The 14,386-nt window shown below is 60.3% G+C and overlaps 2 protein-coding genes across 8 annotated transcripts; one reads left to right on the top strand and one right to left on the bottom strand.

Annotated features, from left to right (window-relative positions):
* The first annotated feature begins 3,885 nt into the window (after window positions 1-3,885).
* On the top strand, window positions 3,886-9,496 carry ASB6 (ankyrin repeat and SOCS box containing 6). Of its 2 annotated transcripts, none has more exons than XM_030000849.2 (7): window positions 3,886-3,956; window positions 4,706-4,939; window positions 5,382-5,563; window positions 5,966-6,072; window positions 6,471-6,579; window positions 7,113-7,199; window positions 7,401-9,496. In XM_030000849.2, exons 2-7 carry the CDS (start codon window positions 4,827-4,829, stop codon window positions 8,075-8,077), a joined length of 1,275 nt encoding a protein of 424 aa, XP_029856709.1. In that variant the 5' UTR covers window positions 3,886-3,956; window positions 4,706-4,826; the 3' UTR covers window positions 8,078-9,496. The 2 variants fall into 2 exon arrangements, with proteins under 2 accessions (XP_029856709.1, XP_029856710.1); XM_030000850.2 differs by lacking the exon at window positions 3,886-3,956 and having other exon boundaries at window positions 4,266-4,939; window positions 7,401-7,562; window positions 7,653-9,496.
* An 858-nt stretch (window positions 9,497-10,354) lies between these two features.
* Window positions 10,355-13,971, bottom strand: NTMT1 (N-terminal Xaa-Pro-Lys N-methyltransferase 1). 6 transcript variants are annotated; one of them, XM_030000896.2, is made up of 5 exons: window positions 13,895-13,971; window positions 12,763-12,827; window positions 11,752-11,947; window positions 11,275-11,527; window positions 10,355-10,851 (listed from the first exon to the last, which is right to left on the bottom strand). In XM_030000896.2, exons 3-5 carry the CDS (start codon window positions 11,911-11,913, stop codon window positions 10,595-10,597), a joined length of 672 nt encoding a protein of 223 aa, XP_029856756.1. In that variant the 5' UTR covers window positions 11,914-11,947; window positions 12,763-12,827; window positions 13,895-13,971; the 3' UTR covers window positions 10,355-10,594. The 6 variants fall into 6 exon arrangements, with proteins under 6 accessions (XP_029856756.1, XP_029856759.1, XP_029856761.1 ...); XM_030000899.2 differs by having other exon boundaries at window positions 11,752-11,985; window positions 13,895-13,965; XM_030000901.2 differs by having other exon boundaries at window positions 12,677-12,827; window positions 13,895-13,961.
* Between the last annotated feature and the right edge of the window lie 415 nt (window positions 13,972-14,386).

Raw genomic sequence — 14,386 nt, 5'->3', positions numbered from 1 at the left:
CCTCGGAGCTGGCAAGGTGACTCTCGGCCATGCTTAGGGCAAAGCACGGGTGGTTCAGAGACGAAGACAAGCGGATTTGCTTTGCCTGACACTGAGCGCCTGGGTTTTGCTGAGCGAGGTTTGTGCTCAGAGCCTGGCTTTGCTGAGCCAGAGCTGTTGGGCTGATGAACCAGAGCGGCACCGAACTGGCAGGGCCATGCCAAGCTCCTCGGGGTGAGGGTCCAGCCGGCCAGAGCCTGCCAGGTTTGCAGTTTGCAGCCCTTGGGATGAATGTGTTTCTGCTTGCTAGCCCTTCCTCTTCCTCTCTTAAAAAAAAAAAAAAAAAGATATTTTTTGGTAATCTCGCTTTGTGTCCTCCTAGGGGTTTCCTGATATTTCTCTCATGCTGTGATAACATCTCACGCTTCCACAGCGTTCACCACGGCACGGATCCGGACGTGCTTTGCCAGCCCCAGCCCTCCTCCTCACCCCCGAAACAGCAGCGGTGGCTGGGGTGGGACGGTGCAGCATCCTTGGAGCACTGCTCGGGCTCGTGCCGCTCCCTTCGGTACCCGGGTGCTCGTTCTCCTTAATATTCCCCAAATCTGGCCCTATGGATATTATCGTGCAGAGAAACTGGACCGCCTTACCCACATCCCCAATGGGTGGAAGGGTTTTTCTTACGATGGAGATGCACCTCTCCTCCACCGTAAGGAGGATGGACAGAGTAAAGAGATAGTAAGGAGTAGAGTATGGGAGATGGTGGGGGTTTGATGGTGCCTGACTGGCTCTCGTGGCGGGTGGCTGGGGGTCAGTCCCTTCCCCGGTGCTGGGGAAGCAGGGCTGCCTGCCCCATCTGCTTAAATCGGAGCCGTGCCCAGCCCCGTGTCCTGCCTGGGGCTGGGGACCGGAGCATCCCCATCCTGCCCCCCGCACCGAGGGCATCGGGACGGGCAGGGCTCAGGGCAGCGCTGCCCGCAGGGGTGACAGCCGGGTGACAGACCTGCTGGAGGAGTCCCCCCATGCCCGGTCCTGAGGGTCCCGGCTAGGAATGGTATTTCTCTATCCACTGAGCAATTCCTCTTTCTCCCTTCATCCCTGCCAGACCCCGAAAGCACAGCGTGCCCTGGGCTAGCTCCTTTCCTCCTCCTCTCCCCTCCAGCTCTCACAACTCCCCCCGTTCCCTCCTAGCTCCTTGTCTCTGCAGTCGGTGGCATTATAAAACACCCCAGCCAGGCCCTTGGTGAAGGTTTTTTCTCCCAGCTTTCTTATTCCTTCTGTTTCTGCCTCTTTCTCTTGCTCTTTCTTTCTCTCCCTCTCTTTCTTTCCCTGCCAGGAATCCCAGTCCCAGATGAACCAATACTCCGTGGCTCTGCTATTTCCCTTTTATTCCCCCCCTCCTTCAACAGTGAGATGGGAAAAGAGTGAACTAAAAAAAAAAAAAAAAAAAAAAAAAGAAAGAAAGAAAGAAAGAAAAAAATCAAAGCTGCACATATTGGATCCAGATGTGCTTACAGCCCTTTCCAGCAATTTAATTAAATTCCCCCAGACAGCCAGGAGGATTTCTTAATGATCAAATTTCCCTGGCTTTCCTCCTAAAATGCCCCTCTTTCTTCGGCTGGCTGTTGCTCTGTCTCCCTGATGGATAGCCAACTCACATTCTTCCTAGTCCGCCCCGCCAAGGCGATGGGGAGGAAGGGGGCAGATCCCGACGCTGTTATTTTAGCCGGGCACTCGAGCACCCCAGCCGACCGCACCAACGATGTCCCTATTTGCAAACCAGATTTTTTCACCCAAGAAATGTGGGGATGGGGAGTCAACTCCCCAAAGGCCGTGGCTCCTGGCACAGCCATGAGCGGACCAGGGCAGGGATGCTCCGGGGAAGGGCTCCCATGTGCCCAGCCCCTCACCAGCCTCGCCACGCTGATGGCCAGGGAAGGGTTTCAGCCCTTGGCTCGCTGGGTTTGACACCTCCCAGGGCTGGTTTTGAGCCGGGTTTGGCCCCGCACTGCACCCCCAAAGCCTCCTTTGCAGCCAGGGGGGGTATTGGGGTGGGGGCTCATGGGGGTACGGTTGGGCTGGTGGGGCCCTTTGGGGTCACCTCTCATCCCCAGGGCCAACACGGCTGGGGTCAGAGGTGGCAATGGGGTGACCCACACTCACCAGCCCTCCTTTCCCAGTCAAGGGGACTGGGTGGGTGGGGACTGCAGGGGGTGTTCCCCCCAAAACGGTGCCTGATGGAGGGCTGAACCCTGCACAGTCCCCACCAGTGCCACGCAGCTGGGGACAGTGACTGCACCCGGTGCTGCCATCCCAGCTGCGGAGGATCCAGGGTTTTACTGGACCACGGAGGGTTTGGGCTTTACCCAGACCAGGAGGGTCCAGGGTTTGCCCAGCCGCCGGCAGCAGCGAGGAGGCACTCAGGACCGGAGTGAGGGTCTCGGCTGCCCAGCCCACCCGATGTGGGGTCCCCCTGGCTGAGCTGCGCTGGTTTGAAGCCAGCTCATATGGGTATAAAGCATCCTCCACGTAGAGGGAGAAATCCTCACTCCCTTTTGCTCCTCCTGCTGCTTTTCCCCTCCGGTCCCTGCCGAAGGCACTTGGACGGGATTATTTCCACCCCCACTCAGGATGGTACAAGGATGATGCCCCCCCAAACCCCACCCACGGGAGCTACTGGGCTGCAAGGGGGGGGTTCATGCCAGCTGCCCAGCAAGGTGCCACCGCATGGCACCAATTCCCCGTGGCACCAGAGCCAGCAGCCACTCTGCAAAGGACTTGGGACCCACTGCCCTGCCACGAAGGCAGGCTTGGGGCCTGGGGGCTGCGGGCATTGGGGTCCCCCGCCATGACACCCCGCTTTGTGTGGGGACAGGAAGGGTTGGGAAGAGGGGGGAGCGTGACAGCATGTCAGAAAAATGCCCAACCGGCACGGCTTCCTCGCCCCCTCTGCCCCTGGGCCACGGCTGCCTGCTGAAATCTGGAGGCGCTCCACCAGAATAAAATAAATACGTAAATAGGAAACCCAAGGCGGCTTCAGTTATTGCCGGCTCTCCGGAGCTCCCTGCGTCTGGAAATTCCACCAGAATAATCATAAAAATAATGATGATGATAATAATACCAATAAATTCTGGGCTAACGCTTCCTCCAGCAGCTCTTTCAGCAGGAGAGGGTCCGAGTGTGCTGCGGGCAGCAGCCCCCCGAACCCCCCGAGCGCCGGGGGGGTGGCAGCCACTCGATGGCACCTCCCCAACACCCCCAGCCCGTCCTGGGTGAGTATCCCCGGTGGTGGTGGGTGCTCCCGGGAGGGCAGGGTGCTGCTTGGGGAACTGGGCTGGTGCACGAGGTTGCACGAGCACATCACCCCCCCCCACCCCCCCACGAGTGGCAGAGCCGGAGCTGAAGCCACCACGGCCGCCGGGAGGGGATGCAGCTATGTGCATAGGTGTGCGTGCGTGCACACCTCGCCCGTGCACTAGCTTGTGCGCTCGCGTGGGTGCCTCCGGGTTTGCAGGTGTGCACCGCGCGCGTGCCACCAGCTGTGCACAGCTGGGTGGGGTGGGGCTTTGGAGAAGTTGTGCACGGGAGGGTGCCCGGGGGGTGCCCGTGGACGTTGGGGGGGGGGGGGGTTGGTGCCCGGGCCGGACCCGCACACTCCGCTCCGCCACCATCGTTCCCGCCCACCTGCCGCGCGCGCTCCCGCCCCCGCGCGCTCCCGGCGCGCCGCTCCCGGCCGCCTGCTGCCCCCTGCCGGCCGCGCCCCGCCCCGCCCCTCCGGTGTGACCCCGCCCCTCCGGTGTGACCCCGCCCCTCCGGTGTGACCCCGCCCCTCCGGTGTGACCCCGCCCCTCCGGTGCGATCCCGCCCCTCCGGTGAGGCCCCGCCCCTCCGATGAGGCCCCGCCCCTCCCAGCGAGCCCCCCCCCCGCCTCCCGGCACAACCGGCGGCTTCCGCTTCCGGCGGCGGCGCCGGGGAAGGTGAGGGGCGGCGAGTCGTGGCGGTCTCAGCCCCGGGGCGGCTCCTCTGAGGGGAGGGTGGTTGCTGGGGTCTCCGGTTCCCCTTCCCGTGGAGTTTGGAGGCCCTGCGGGCGCTCCCGGGCTCGCTCCGGGGATTCGCCCCGTGGGGTGCGGCGGGGTTAGGGGCCGCTGGGGCCATCCCGGCGGGGTCCCGGCCCCCCCCCCCCCCCCGGGGTGCTGAGGGGTTTGTAGGCCTCTGCGCTTGCCCCCCGTGGATCGCGGTGAGATTTAGGGGCCTCTCGGTCCCCTCCTCGGGGTTGCCGCCCTGTGCGCTGGGGGGATTGGTGGTCCCCGCACTGGCTGCTGGGGGTCGCGGGGGGGCTACGGGGCCCCCGGCCTTGCGGGGGCTGCTCCAGCCCTGCTTTTCCCCCAGGCAGGGGTCTGCTGGTCACAGGCAACCCCGGAGCCCCTCTCTGCTCTGGCTGCCCTCACCTGGCACCTCCAGCATGTGGGAGCTTGCGGCAGAGCCTCTGCAAAGGGGGTTTGCCCTGAGCCTGGGCTCTGCCTGGCGTGTTTTCTTCCTGCGCCCAGATAACTCCAATTTGCGGCTCTGCGTGCGGGAGATAATTGGAATACACCTCCGTGGTGTGTGGGAGGAGAGTGTTGCGCTGGTCTTTGTTGCCTTTTAGAAACGCATAAGGAGGGAGGGAGGAAGGCTGCAGTTTTTTTCTAAGTGCAAAACTGCTAGAAGGGCTTGTTTGTTTTAAAAGGAAGGAAAAATCCTTTGGAAACCAGGCAGCGCCAGGGTCTGTCCACCAGAGTCCTGCGTGGGGGAAGACACCACTGCCATGCTGGAGGCCCCTGGACAGTCTGTGCGCAGAGCAGAGCACGATGCCTTTCCTGCACGGCTTCCGCAGGATCATCTTCGAGTATCAGCCCCTGGTAGACGAGATCTTGGGGTTGCTGGCAATACAGGATGCGGAACAGCAGAGCACCCTTGAGAGGTAACTAGACGGGGCTGTGAGCAGAGCTCTGGGGCTAAACAGCCACTTGGTGTTTTAGGGGGTGATGGCTGGAGCTCAGCGATGCGGCCGAGGTCAGACACAGCACTGGCTGGGAACAAACCCCACCTCATCCCACAGACCTTCCTCTTACTGCTTTTCTTTGGGAATGTGGGGGTGGAGCAGAGCAAACACAGGGACTACGTGTGTTCCCCAGGAACAGCCGTTTCTGGCTGACCCATGGCAGTAAAACCTAAACTGGGGTTCAGCTGTGACCCTGACGCTGCTGCTTAACCCTACAGCCAACAGATTAGAGACCTGGTGGTTACGTGACAAGAGGGGAGACTAGGGATTTTTCTTCTTCTCTGGTGCTACACTGACCCTTGCACACCCCTGAGACGTGTGCCGTTCAGCTGAGTAACTGGTTGTTTTTGTGTGTCTTAAGCCCTGCCTGTCTGGGCAATGACAGGAGCCAGCTCTCGGCTGTGAGACGAGTCTTGGAGCGGGAGACTCACTCCCCGTTTTATCAGGAAGGTGTGAGCTATGCTTTGCTGAAGGTCACCGAGCTGGGGCTCGTCCCTGCTGCAGAAATCCTCCTGGAGTTTGGAGCTGATCTCAGCTTTGAAGGTAAGGCTGGTGGGAAGGGGACTGGGCCTGGCCAGGAGGAACCAGCTGGTGAGAAGCTGCCCTGGGAGACGGTGATAGCTGGGGCAGAGAGAGAGGGTGCTGCCAGCTCAGATCCCCGCTCCTTGCTGGAATAGCATGGATCTGCCTGTGTCCAGACCCAGCCGCAGGGATGGACTGGGGGATGGCCAGGGGCTTGGGGGCCAGTTTGCAGCTTTGAGGGCTTTTGGCAGAGATGGAGCCGTTGTAAAAGCAGGACCTGGGGTGTCTGTGACAGTCCTGTTTTCATGGGCATCACGACATTCTCGGGGCCCTCGCCAGCTGCCTCCTTCTGCTTTTGGTGGGTATTGGGGCCGTTATGGGAAAGCCCTTAGTTCTCTCTGACTCTTGTGTTTTTGTCCTCAGATCCAGTCACCTACTACACCCCCCTGCACATCGCAGTGCTCCGCAACCAGCCGGATATGGTGGAGCTCCTGGTGCACCACGGGGCCGACATTAACCGGAGAGACCGGGTACGGACTTAGCTGCCTGGGCACGGCCAAGCTGCGCCCCATTGAGACTTAGCTGCAAGGGACTGGAGTGTGGGGACAGCCCTCCCTGCTCCCCACCTCCCACCGCTTCCCCTTGGTGACCTCCTGTGCCCGTTGTCTGTAGCGTTCCGATGCTGTGGCTGAAGTTCAGGGTGCCTTTGGCCAAGCAAACCTGCCTCTGCCATGGAGCGATAGGTGGGAGAAGGCTGGGGTAGATAAACCTTTCCCTGTGGATACACTGGGGAAGGTTCACTTTGATTTTTGGGGGATGGGTTGAAATATGCTCTCATGCTGGCCATGATGAAGCCCCAGTAGCGACTCTGGAGGCACTCACAAATAGTCTTTAATACTTGTGGTTTTTTTCCTCTTGCTCTATGCAGATCCATGAGAGCAGTCCTCTCGACCTGGCCAGTGAGGAGCCCGAGCGGTTGCCATGCCTTCAGCGGCTGCTTCAGCTGGGGGCCGATGTCAACGCAGCTGACAAAAACGGTCTGTGTGCCCCGTCTGGCTCCCCCAGCCCGGGTGCTCCCAGCAGTCGGCCATCATGAGTGGGCTAGAGCAGGGCACGGGGTCCGGGTCTTTCCGTCTTGCTGCTGCAAGTGCTCTCTGATTACAAACCGGTTTGGAAGTTGGGTGCAGGCTGCAGAACCTCCCTGGTGCTCTGTGTTTTCTCTTTGTATGCTGGCTGTGTCAGGTGTAGAAGGGGACTGAAATGAGCTCCACGCAGTCCCTGGGAAGCGGGATGGGGCTGTGCCTCCATAGCCCCGTGGTGCCCACATGCTCTAAAACTCACTGTACCATGGCTCACATGGCCTCTGGGGCCACCACCAGCCCTGCACGTGTGGCCTGTGACCCTGTCCCCACAGCTGTGCACCATCACAGGGACAGCAGAAGCCTGCCAGAAGTAGAAGGGTTGTCTCTTCCCATGTTTGGCCACCTGGTTGGTGGGGTGGATTGTTTTCCTTCCTGCCATTTGGGGTGTCACCCTATTTTCATCTGACTGACCGATGGCTGCGTTGCAGGAAAAACAGCGCTGTTGCATGCCCTGGCCAGCAGTGACGGTGTCCAGATCCACAACACCGAGAGCATCCATCTCCTGTTGGAAGGAGGTGAGGGCAACCTTCTCCCCTCTCTGCACACAATCTCTCCAGGCCTAGCGCTGGCTGATTCTTTGTACAGCACTGGGCAGTGCCCTCCCAACTCCTTTATGTTCCCACTTCAGCAAGAGTAAAGCCCAGCAGTGCCAGAGTTAGCGCTGTCCTGGCCTCGTTGTCTGCAATGCCAGTTACATTCTTTGTCCCTTCCTCCAGGTGCAGACGTCAGGGCCACCACCAAAGATGGTGACACTGCCTTCACCTACGTTATCTTCCTGCTGGGAGAAATGGCGTGCAGCAGCACCGAGGAGGCACAGGTGATCAATCGCTTCTGCTTTCGTGTCACACAGCTGCTGCTGGCCCACGGTGCCAACCCCAGTGAGTGCCCGGCCCCTGAGTCCCTCACGCACCTCTGCTTCAAAAGCTTCAAACGCCACTTCCCACTGCTGCGTTTCTTGCTGGAGTCAGGTGCTGCCTACAACTGCTCCCTCCATGGTCCCTCGTGCTGGTCAGGCTTCCACATCGTCTTCGAGTGCCTCTGCTCGCACCTCAGCGTCTCTGAAGATGACAGCTTCTCTACCGACCTCATCCAGAAGGGTCAGACTCTGCTGGAGCTCATGATGGCCAGTTCACAAGCCATCCAGCTGCCCAGCAACTTTGAGGTCAACACCAGCAGCTGTAGGTACCACGGGGAGAAGATCAGGACTCTCTTCTGCTCTCTGAAGCAGCTGGAGCGCTCCCCACAGGCATTGAAACATCTCTGCAGGGTGTTTATTCGGCAGCGCCTTAAACCGTGGCCAGTAGATGTTAAAATCAAGGCTCTACCTCTTCCAGACAGGCTGAAGTGGTACCTCCTCATTGACCACGCTGCTGCTGGGCACGAGGACCTCTGAGCCTGACTAATGCCTCTCCATGTCCTCCCTCCACAGTTGTGGTGCGCCTACAGCCACCACATCTCTGCTCTGGGCCAGTTTTCTCTGCTGCAAGAGGTGTTGCTGTCCACATGCCCACGGCTTGGCCAGTGCTGCCCACAGCGTCCCTCTCTGCTGTGTTCTGGGGGGTATGCTTTTTTGGGCATGATGCCACGTGCACGTCTGTGGAGGCCTCGTTGCTCTGGGGCACGTTGTGGGGAGGCAGGCAGAGCCCTGTGGCTCCCTGGGGGTGAAGAAAGCCCCTGGACATCGGGGACCTGGATACTTGGGCAGAGGGGTGGTTTGTTTGGATTTTAAGAAAAGTCCTGGCAGGCTGTGGGGCAGCTGGAGTGGTGTGACTGGACAGGCAGCTTGTCCCTTCTCTTTGCAGCCCTGCCAGGTCTGGGGTGGGTGAAGCAGTGCCTTAGGCGAACGGCAGAGCTGTGAGATGCCTTGGGGTGCTGGGAGAAGAGGCGTTCCCTGTGCTAGGAGAGTGCTGGCATCGGTGTCCTGGTTTCCTGCTTCTTGTCCTGGTGGTGGGAGCAGCTGTGGTGGAGGCAGGTCCAGCACCTCCCTGTGGATGTGGATGCCTTCCTCGCTCACGAGAGCTTCTGAAACCAGGGGCGAGGGTGAAGGAAAGCAGGGCTGGCAGCAGTGGCTGGCTGCTCCGCACCCTCTTGAGTTTCTGCTGGGAGAACCCCATCCTCCCGGCACGGAGGACTGTCCAAGGACATCTCGGAGGCGCTGGGCTCTAAAACAGACAAATGGATGTTTCTCAGCTTTGTGGTGCTTTCCCTGTGCAAGGATGAGGAACAGGCAGCTAACTCTGCTGAGAGCCTCGTGCCTCCCTCCCTGTTCCTTCGCTCTTTCCCTTGCTGACTGTTCCCAGGATGTTGGTCTCCTGTGCCTCCTTCCCAGGAACAAGAAGCTGCAGCAGGACTCGGGGTTTTCTTTCCAAGTTGCTATTGGAAGCTCCAAACTCTGGAGGTCCCGTGTCCCAGCCTTGCCACAGCTATCTCTCTCCCCTTCTAGGCATCTGCTTCCTTGTGATATGCCAAAGACTGGCCACAGAGCTGACCCCCCACGTTTTTGTTATTTTGGTTTTTGTTTGTCATGGGGGACAGACGCAGAAGAGGATGAAAAGAGGAAAAAAAAAACCAGTATTCTGAGTAGGTACAGTTTATAGCAGGGGGATCTGGGATCCACTGGCAGTTTAGCTGCAGAAGGGTTGTCTCCCCCCGTTGCCTTCCTGGCAGCATGAGTTTTACCTTCTCCCACCCTGTGGAACTGGAGCTATACATCTTGATGAATTGATGTTTAAAAATAATAATAATGTGATCAAATATTCCCCCTGGTGTCTGGAATGGGAAATGAGCAATTAAATGAGGCCTTTTGTAATAATGACAAGGGGCTTGTTTCTTCTGCAGGAGAGATGGGGTGGAGGAGACGGCTCTGCAGGGATGGGTGGAATCACGTGTGAGCTTGGCTGGAGGGACGGGCTGCAGTTGGGGTCTGCCTGTTGGCTCACCCACCTGGCAAACAGTCGTGCCAGTGTTGGCCAAGTCGTGTTGGGTTAGGTTGGCACAAGCCAGTGGCCAGAGTTGGGCAAAACGACGTGGTTATGGCCAAGGAGGAGATGGGAGTGTTCAAAGCTGGGTGATGGTGTGGGGTGTTGGGAGAGCAGCTGTAGTGTCACAGCATTCGAGCGGGAGGTGCTGGGCATCATGTGAGTCTGCGGTAATGGGCTGGGGGGGGGTCCGGGGGTAGTTCAGAGCAGGTTCCCCATTAATGCCCAGAGCACAGCAGCTCTCTCCCAGGGTTGCAGGGCTTTGTCTGAGTTACCCCTATCCCTGGAGGAGGATGTGGGGGACCCAGGATTGCATCCACCTCCCTTTTTTCTGCACGTGTGGGAAACCTGCTCCTGGGTTTAAAGGAAAGGCCTGCATGAAGCCCCAGAACCTGGTGTTGCCTCCCCAACCCACCCCAGGGAAATGGCAGAGATTTCTCCCATTTGCCTTGCCCAGCTTGTTGCTGTGAACAGCAGCAAGTTCAAGAGTGGGCAAGGGTCAAACACCCAAGCAAGGAAGGGAGCCCAGACCCTCATAGAGGTGCTCTGAGCTCCTGCTCACTAACAGGAGCCCTGTGCGACTGCAGTCAGCAACCTGCTGGTGCCCACAGAGCAGGCCTCTTGCTCCTGTACAGAGCCCCCAAAGGTGGCATCAAGCCAACGCTGCATCTGACAAAGCCCACGTGCGGAAGTGCAACAGCAGGAAAATGTATTTGGCAAACACCTCTTTTTCACAAACAGCAGCAACTTGGAAGACAAAGCCCCATCCTTGCCACCAGCCCCGGAGAGAGGGAGTCGTGACGCCCTCGCTGTTGTCTGCCACCCCGCAGTGAAGGCACGGTCCTCACCCCTCCCGGCCCTGGCAGGAACCACCGTGCTGGCCCGTGCTCTGAGCTGGCCCTGGAGAGACCTTCTCCCACCGCCGGCCATCCTCATCTCATGGCGAAGGTGTAGACGTGGTAGATCTCATCAGGGAAGTTCTCCTGGCGCTCCTCGGCCAGGAGGTGCAGCCCAGCTCGGCGGATGATCTTACGGACCACGTCCAGGTCCCGGCAGACGCTGCTGTCCACATCGTCCATGATCACGCCCTCCTGAGCCATGTTGTCCTTGATGACCACGATGCCGTTGGGCCGCAGGCCAGCACGGCAACGCTTCAGGAAGTCGGAGAGGTGGTTGTCGGTGAGATGTCCTGGAGGGGCAGAGCAGGGGGGGTTAGAGGGCATGGGGTGACGGGCACAGGAGGAGGGGAGGAGACTGGGAGGTTGCAGTTGGGACCCAGGCAGCCAAATACTGGAGCCGTTTGCAGGTGAAAGCTTTAGTTTGGAGGTTTCCAACTTGTGTCCCACAGGCTCTATCCAACTCTATCCAACCCACACCTCTGCCCTGGCCTCCAAGGGCTTGGGGGAAAAGACCCCACAGTGCAATGCCCTTGTAGTGCCCACGGAGGGTAGGTCCCCAACTCGGCCTCCCACCCGTGCTGTGATGCTCATCTTTAACGCAGACCTCAAGCTCTCCTGCCCAAAGCTCTCCACAGTGCGTGGGGCACCTGCCCCTTGGGGGAAGCTGGATGGAGGACAGGCTGGCGAGACCCCGCAAGCAAAGCAACTCTCACCAATGACCCACTGGATCCAGATGACGTCGTAGGAGTTTGGCTCGGGGCTGAAGTCCTGGAGGCCGCAGCAGAAGTAGTTGCGCACCCGCCTGCCCTCCTCTCCCAGGTAGCTCTTGGCCTTGGTGAGGAAGTCCTCCGTCACGTCCACCATGTCCACCGTCTTGAAGAGGGGCAGCAGCAGCCGCTTGGTGATCCGGCCAATGCCAGCCCCGCAGTCCAGAGCACGGGTTGTCCCTGTCCGGTTGGGGCCATCCTGGAACAACAACCATGAGGGGCTGAATCCACTGTGAGGTACCCACAGAGGAGAAATGGGGCAACCATGTGGACAAGACTGGGGTATGGGGGACCCACTGCAGGGCAAAGTTTTCCCAGCACGCACGCAACAGAGGATCCCATGGAGCAACTCAGAAGGAAGAGCTCAGCTCTGTGCTGGGGGAAGGATGGGCCTTTGGGAGCATGACAGACCGTGCCACCTACCCGCAGAAACCTCTGCAGGAACTTCCTGGAGCTGTTGATATCGATGCTGGAGATGTGGCCATAGCCCCCCAGCATGCCGTCCACCGTGGCGGGCACATCCTTCCAGTACTTCTCTGCTTTGGAGTAAAACTCAAACTCATTCTCCACCACCTCGCTTGTCATGCTGGCTGAGGGGCACGTGCCCACGCAGGACTCGCTGCTCCTCCAAGACAGGGGAGAAACCACCAGTCAGGTCTGAAAGAGCTGCAGGTGCCAAGTCCCCCCCAACCGGGGAGGCAGGCGTCAGCTCTGTGAGTACCCCAATTTCTATTTATCACCCCTTCCCCCTGCCCAGGACTATTTCAAACCCTAAAAACCTTCAGCTGAGAGCAAGAAGGAACAAAGATCTAAATTCTGGTATTTTCTGGAGACCAACAAGCCCCAAATCCCTTCTTGGGCAGGGATGCCTCAGCCAGACCAGGCATCCCGGAGCCTTGCTCAGCAATACACCCAATTCTATTTTTATTTTTTTTAAGACTGACCCACCCTTTTCACCTACTCTGCCACTTCTTCTCCTGTCTTAACGTTTTACAGATTACATGTTTATCTGTGGCGACAGCCCCATCAGTCACCTCCAATTACATCTGGAGTTGCTAAAAGTTATCCTAAGCACCTACCTGAGGATTGTAAATCTCAGCCGTGACCATAAGTTAGATATTTGCAATATAATAAAGTCAAGGTATAATCAGCAATACAAGCTATAAATCCCCCCCAGACATCTCATAATTCAAGCCACTGTGGATTTGATTAACTGCGCTGGGGATTAGAAAGTAGATTTAAGGTGGCCGAAGGGTAAATTCAAGGACTTCAAACACCTTTACAAATAAAGAAATATATAGTGTTCGTGGCTTGAATTTGCTGGCAAATATCCCATTAGACACAAAACCTTTTCTATGGCAGCTTAGGCAGTTTCGGTGGCCCCGCGTGGTCTTGAACAGCCCAGGGACGGAGCAGGGGGACGCAGTGTCTCACCTTACAGATCACCGGTTGAAATCCAGTTTGGCTCAGTGAGGCCGGGAGCCGGTCTGCGCTGTGATCTAGGAGAAGAAAAGATGGGATTTTAGTCCCAAATCACTCCTCTGGTCCCGCAAGCGTGCAGCAAGGCCTACCACAGCCCCGGGGAGCTGGAGGTAAGAGCTGCACCAACCCTGCAGGCACCCTCCCGGGGCGGTTGGGGGGCTGGAGCTGGTGCTGCCCCATAGAAGAAGAGTCGAGGCTGAGCCACAGGGGCAGCCAGTGCGTGGAGGGGTTTGGCCCTGCTTTTAAGCAATGCTGCTGGCTGATCTCATGGGTTGGGACCCTGGTTCGCCCTCCTGGCAGTGACAACCTTTCCTTGCCCCCAGGTTCGGCTGGGTGACCCCCTGGTGACGTTTTTCAGGGTGTCATGGGCCACTGGCACAGGTTGAGAGCACCCAGCAGGACGACCCTACCCACCAGTGTGGACCCCAGTACCGGCATCTCCCCGCTGTCCTGAAAGGCCCCGAAACGTGGCAGCTCCCCGGCTGACGTGGGGGCAGGTGAAGGCAGGCGCTCGCCCCGCAGCCCCACTGCTGGGAGAAGGTCACACCGGCCCTCCCCGTTTTTGGGGTGAGTGTGGGGGGGTCACCCCAGTGTGGGGCCCATTCCCCAATCCCTGGCACTGTTTGAAGGCTGGGGGGCGGCAGGGAAAGGGGGTGCGTGGGAGGAGGGTTCCCCAGGACGAGCCGGGGAGGGGTATACCGCCACGGGGGGGCAGTGGGGTCCCATCCCGGGGGCTGGGGGGGGGGGGGTGGTGCCCGTGGGGGTGCGAGGGGACGGTTTCTGGTTCAAGGCCTAAACCAACCATTTCCCCGGCACCCCCATCAGGGCTGGGGACCCCCCCCCCCCAACCCGCGCTCCAGGGCTGCGGCGCGGGGAGCCCCGCAGGCCTCCGGGCTGCAGCCCTGCCCGCCGCGGGGGGGGGGGCCGGATCCGGCCCCGGCAGCTCCCCCGGCCTCTCCCGGCCCCCCCACCCCCCGCTGCGGGTACGGGGCGGCGGAGCGGCCCCGGGGGCGGAGGGGGGGCCCGGTCCCGCCCGCTCCCTCAGGCCGGGCGGCCGCGACCCCCGGCTTCCCCCCCCGGTTACCTCAGCCGGCGGCCGCGCTCTGTCCCCCCACCCCCCCCTCCTCCCGCCCCCGCCGTGACGGGCGGCCGCGGGCACCAACCAGACGGCGGCGCTCTCGGTGACGTCAGCGTGAGGTCACCTCGGGGGGGGCGGGCCCTCTCCCGCTCTCCTACCGGCTGTCCGCGGGGGGGCGCCCCGGGGGGGGTGGGGGTCCGCTGTGGGGCGGACTGGGACGAACTGGGATAAACTGGGGAGGAGCGCGGCGCGGTGCAGGGCGGCAGGAGGGCCCCGTCTCGCCGCGGTGCGGGGCTCGGCGCCCCCCCCCCCCCCCAACGTGTGCCCTCACCGTGTCACGGTGCGGGCCCGGAGCTGCCCGCGGGCTCCAGCGGGGCCCCGTCACGACCCTCCGCCTGGCACCGTGGGGCGGTCAGGAGCCCGGCGGCGGTAGCACCGGGATGGCGGGGCCCGGGGCAGGGCGGCGGGGTCGGGGTGAGCAGGACAAGGCAGGCGAGG

This window comes from Aquila chrysaetos, chromosome 24 (genome assembly GCF_900496995.4).
Source record: "Aquila chrysaetos chrysaetos chromosome 24, bAquChr1.4, whole genome shotgun sequence".
In the NCBI taxonomy this organism is placed as follows: Eukaryota; Metazoa; Chordata; class Aves; order Accipitriformes; family Accipitridae; genus Aquila; species Aquila chrysaetos.
The sequence above is the reverse complement of the archived record's forward strand: the minus strand, read 5'-3'. Positions and strand labels throughout refer to the sequence as shown.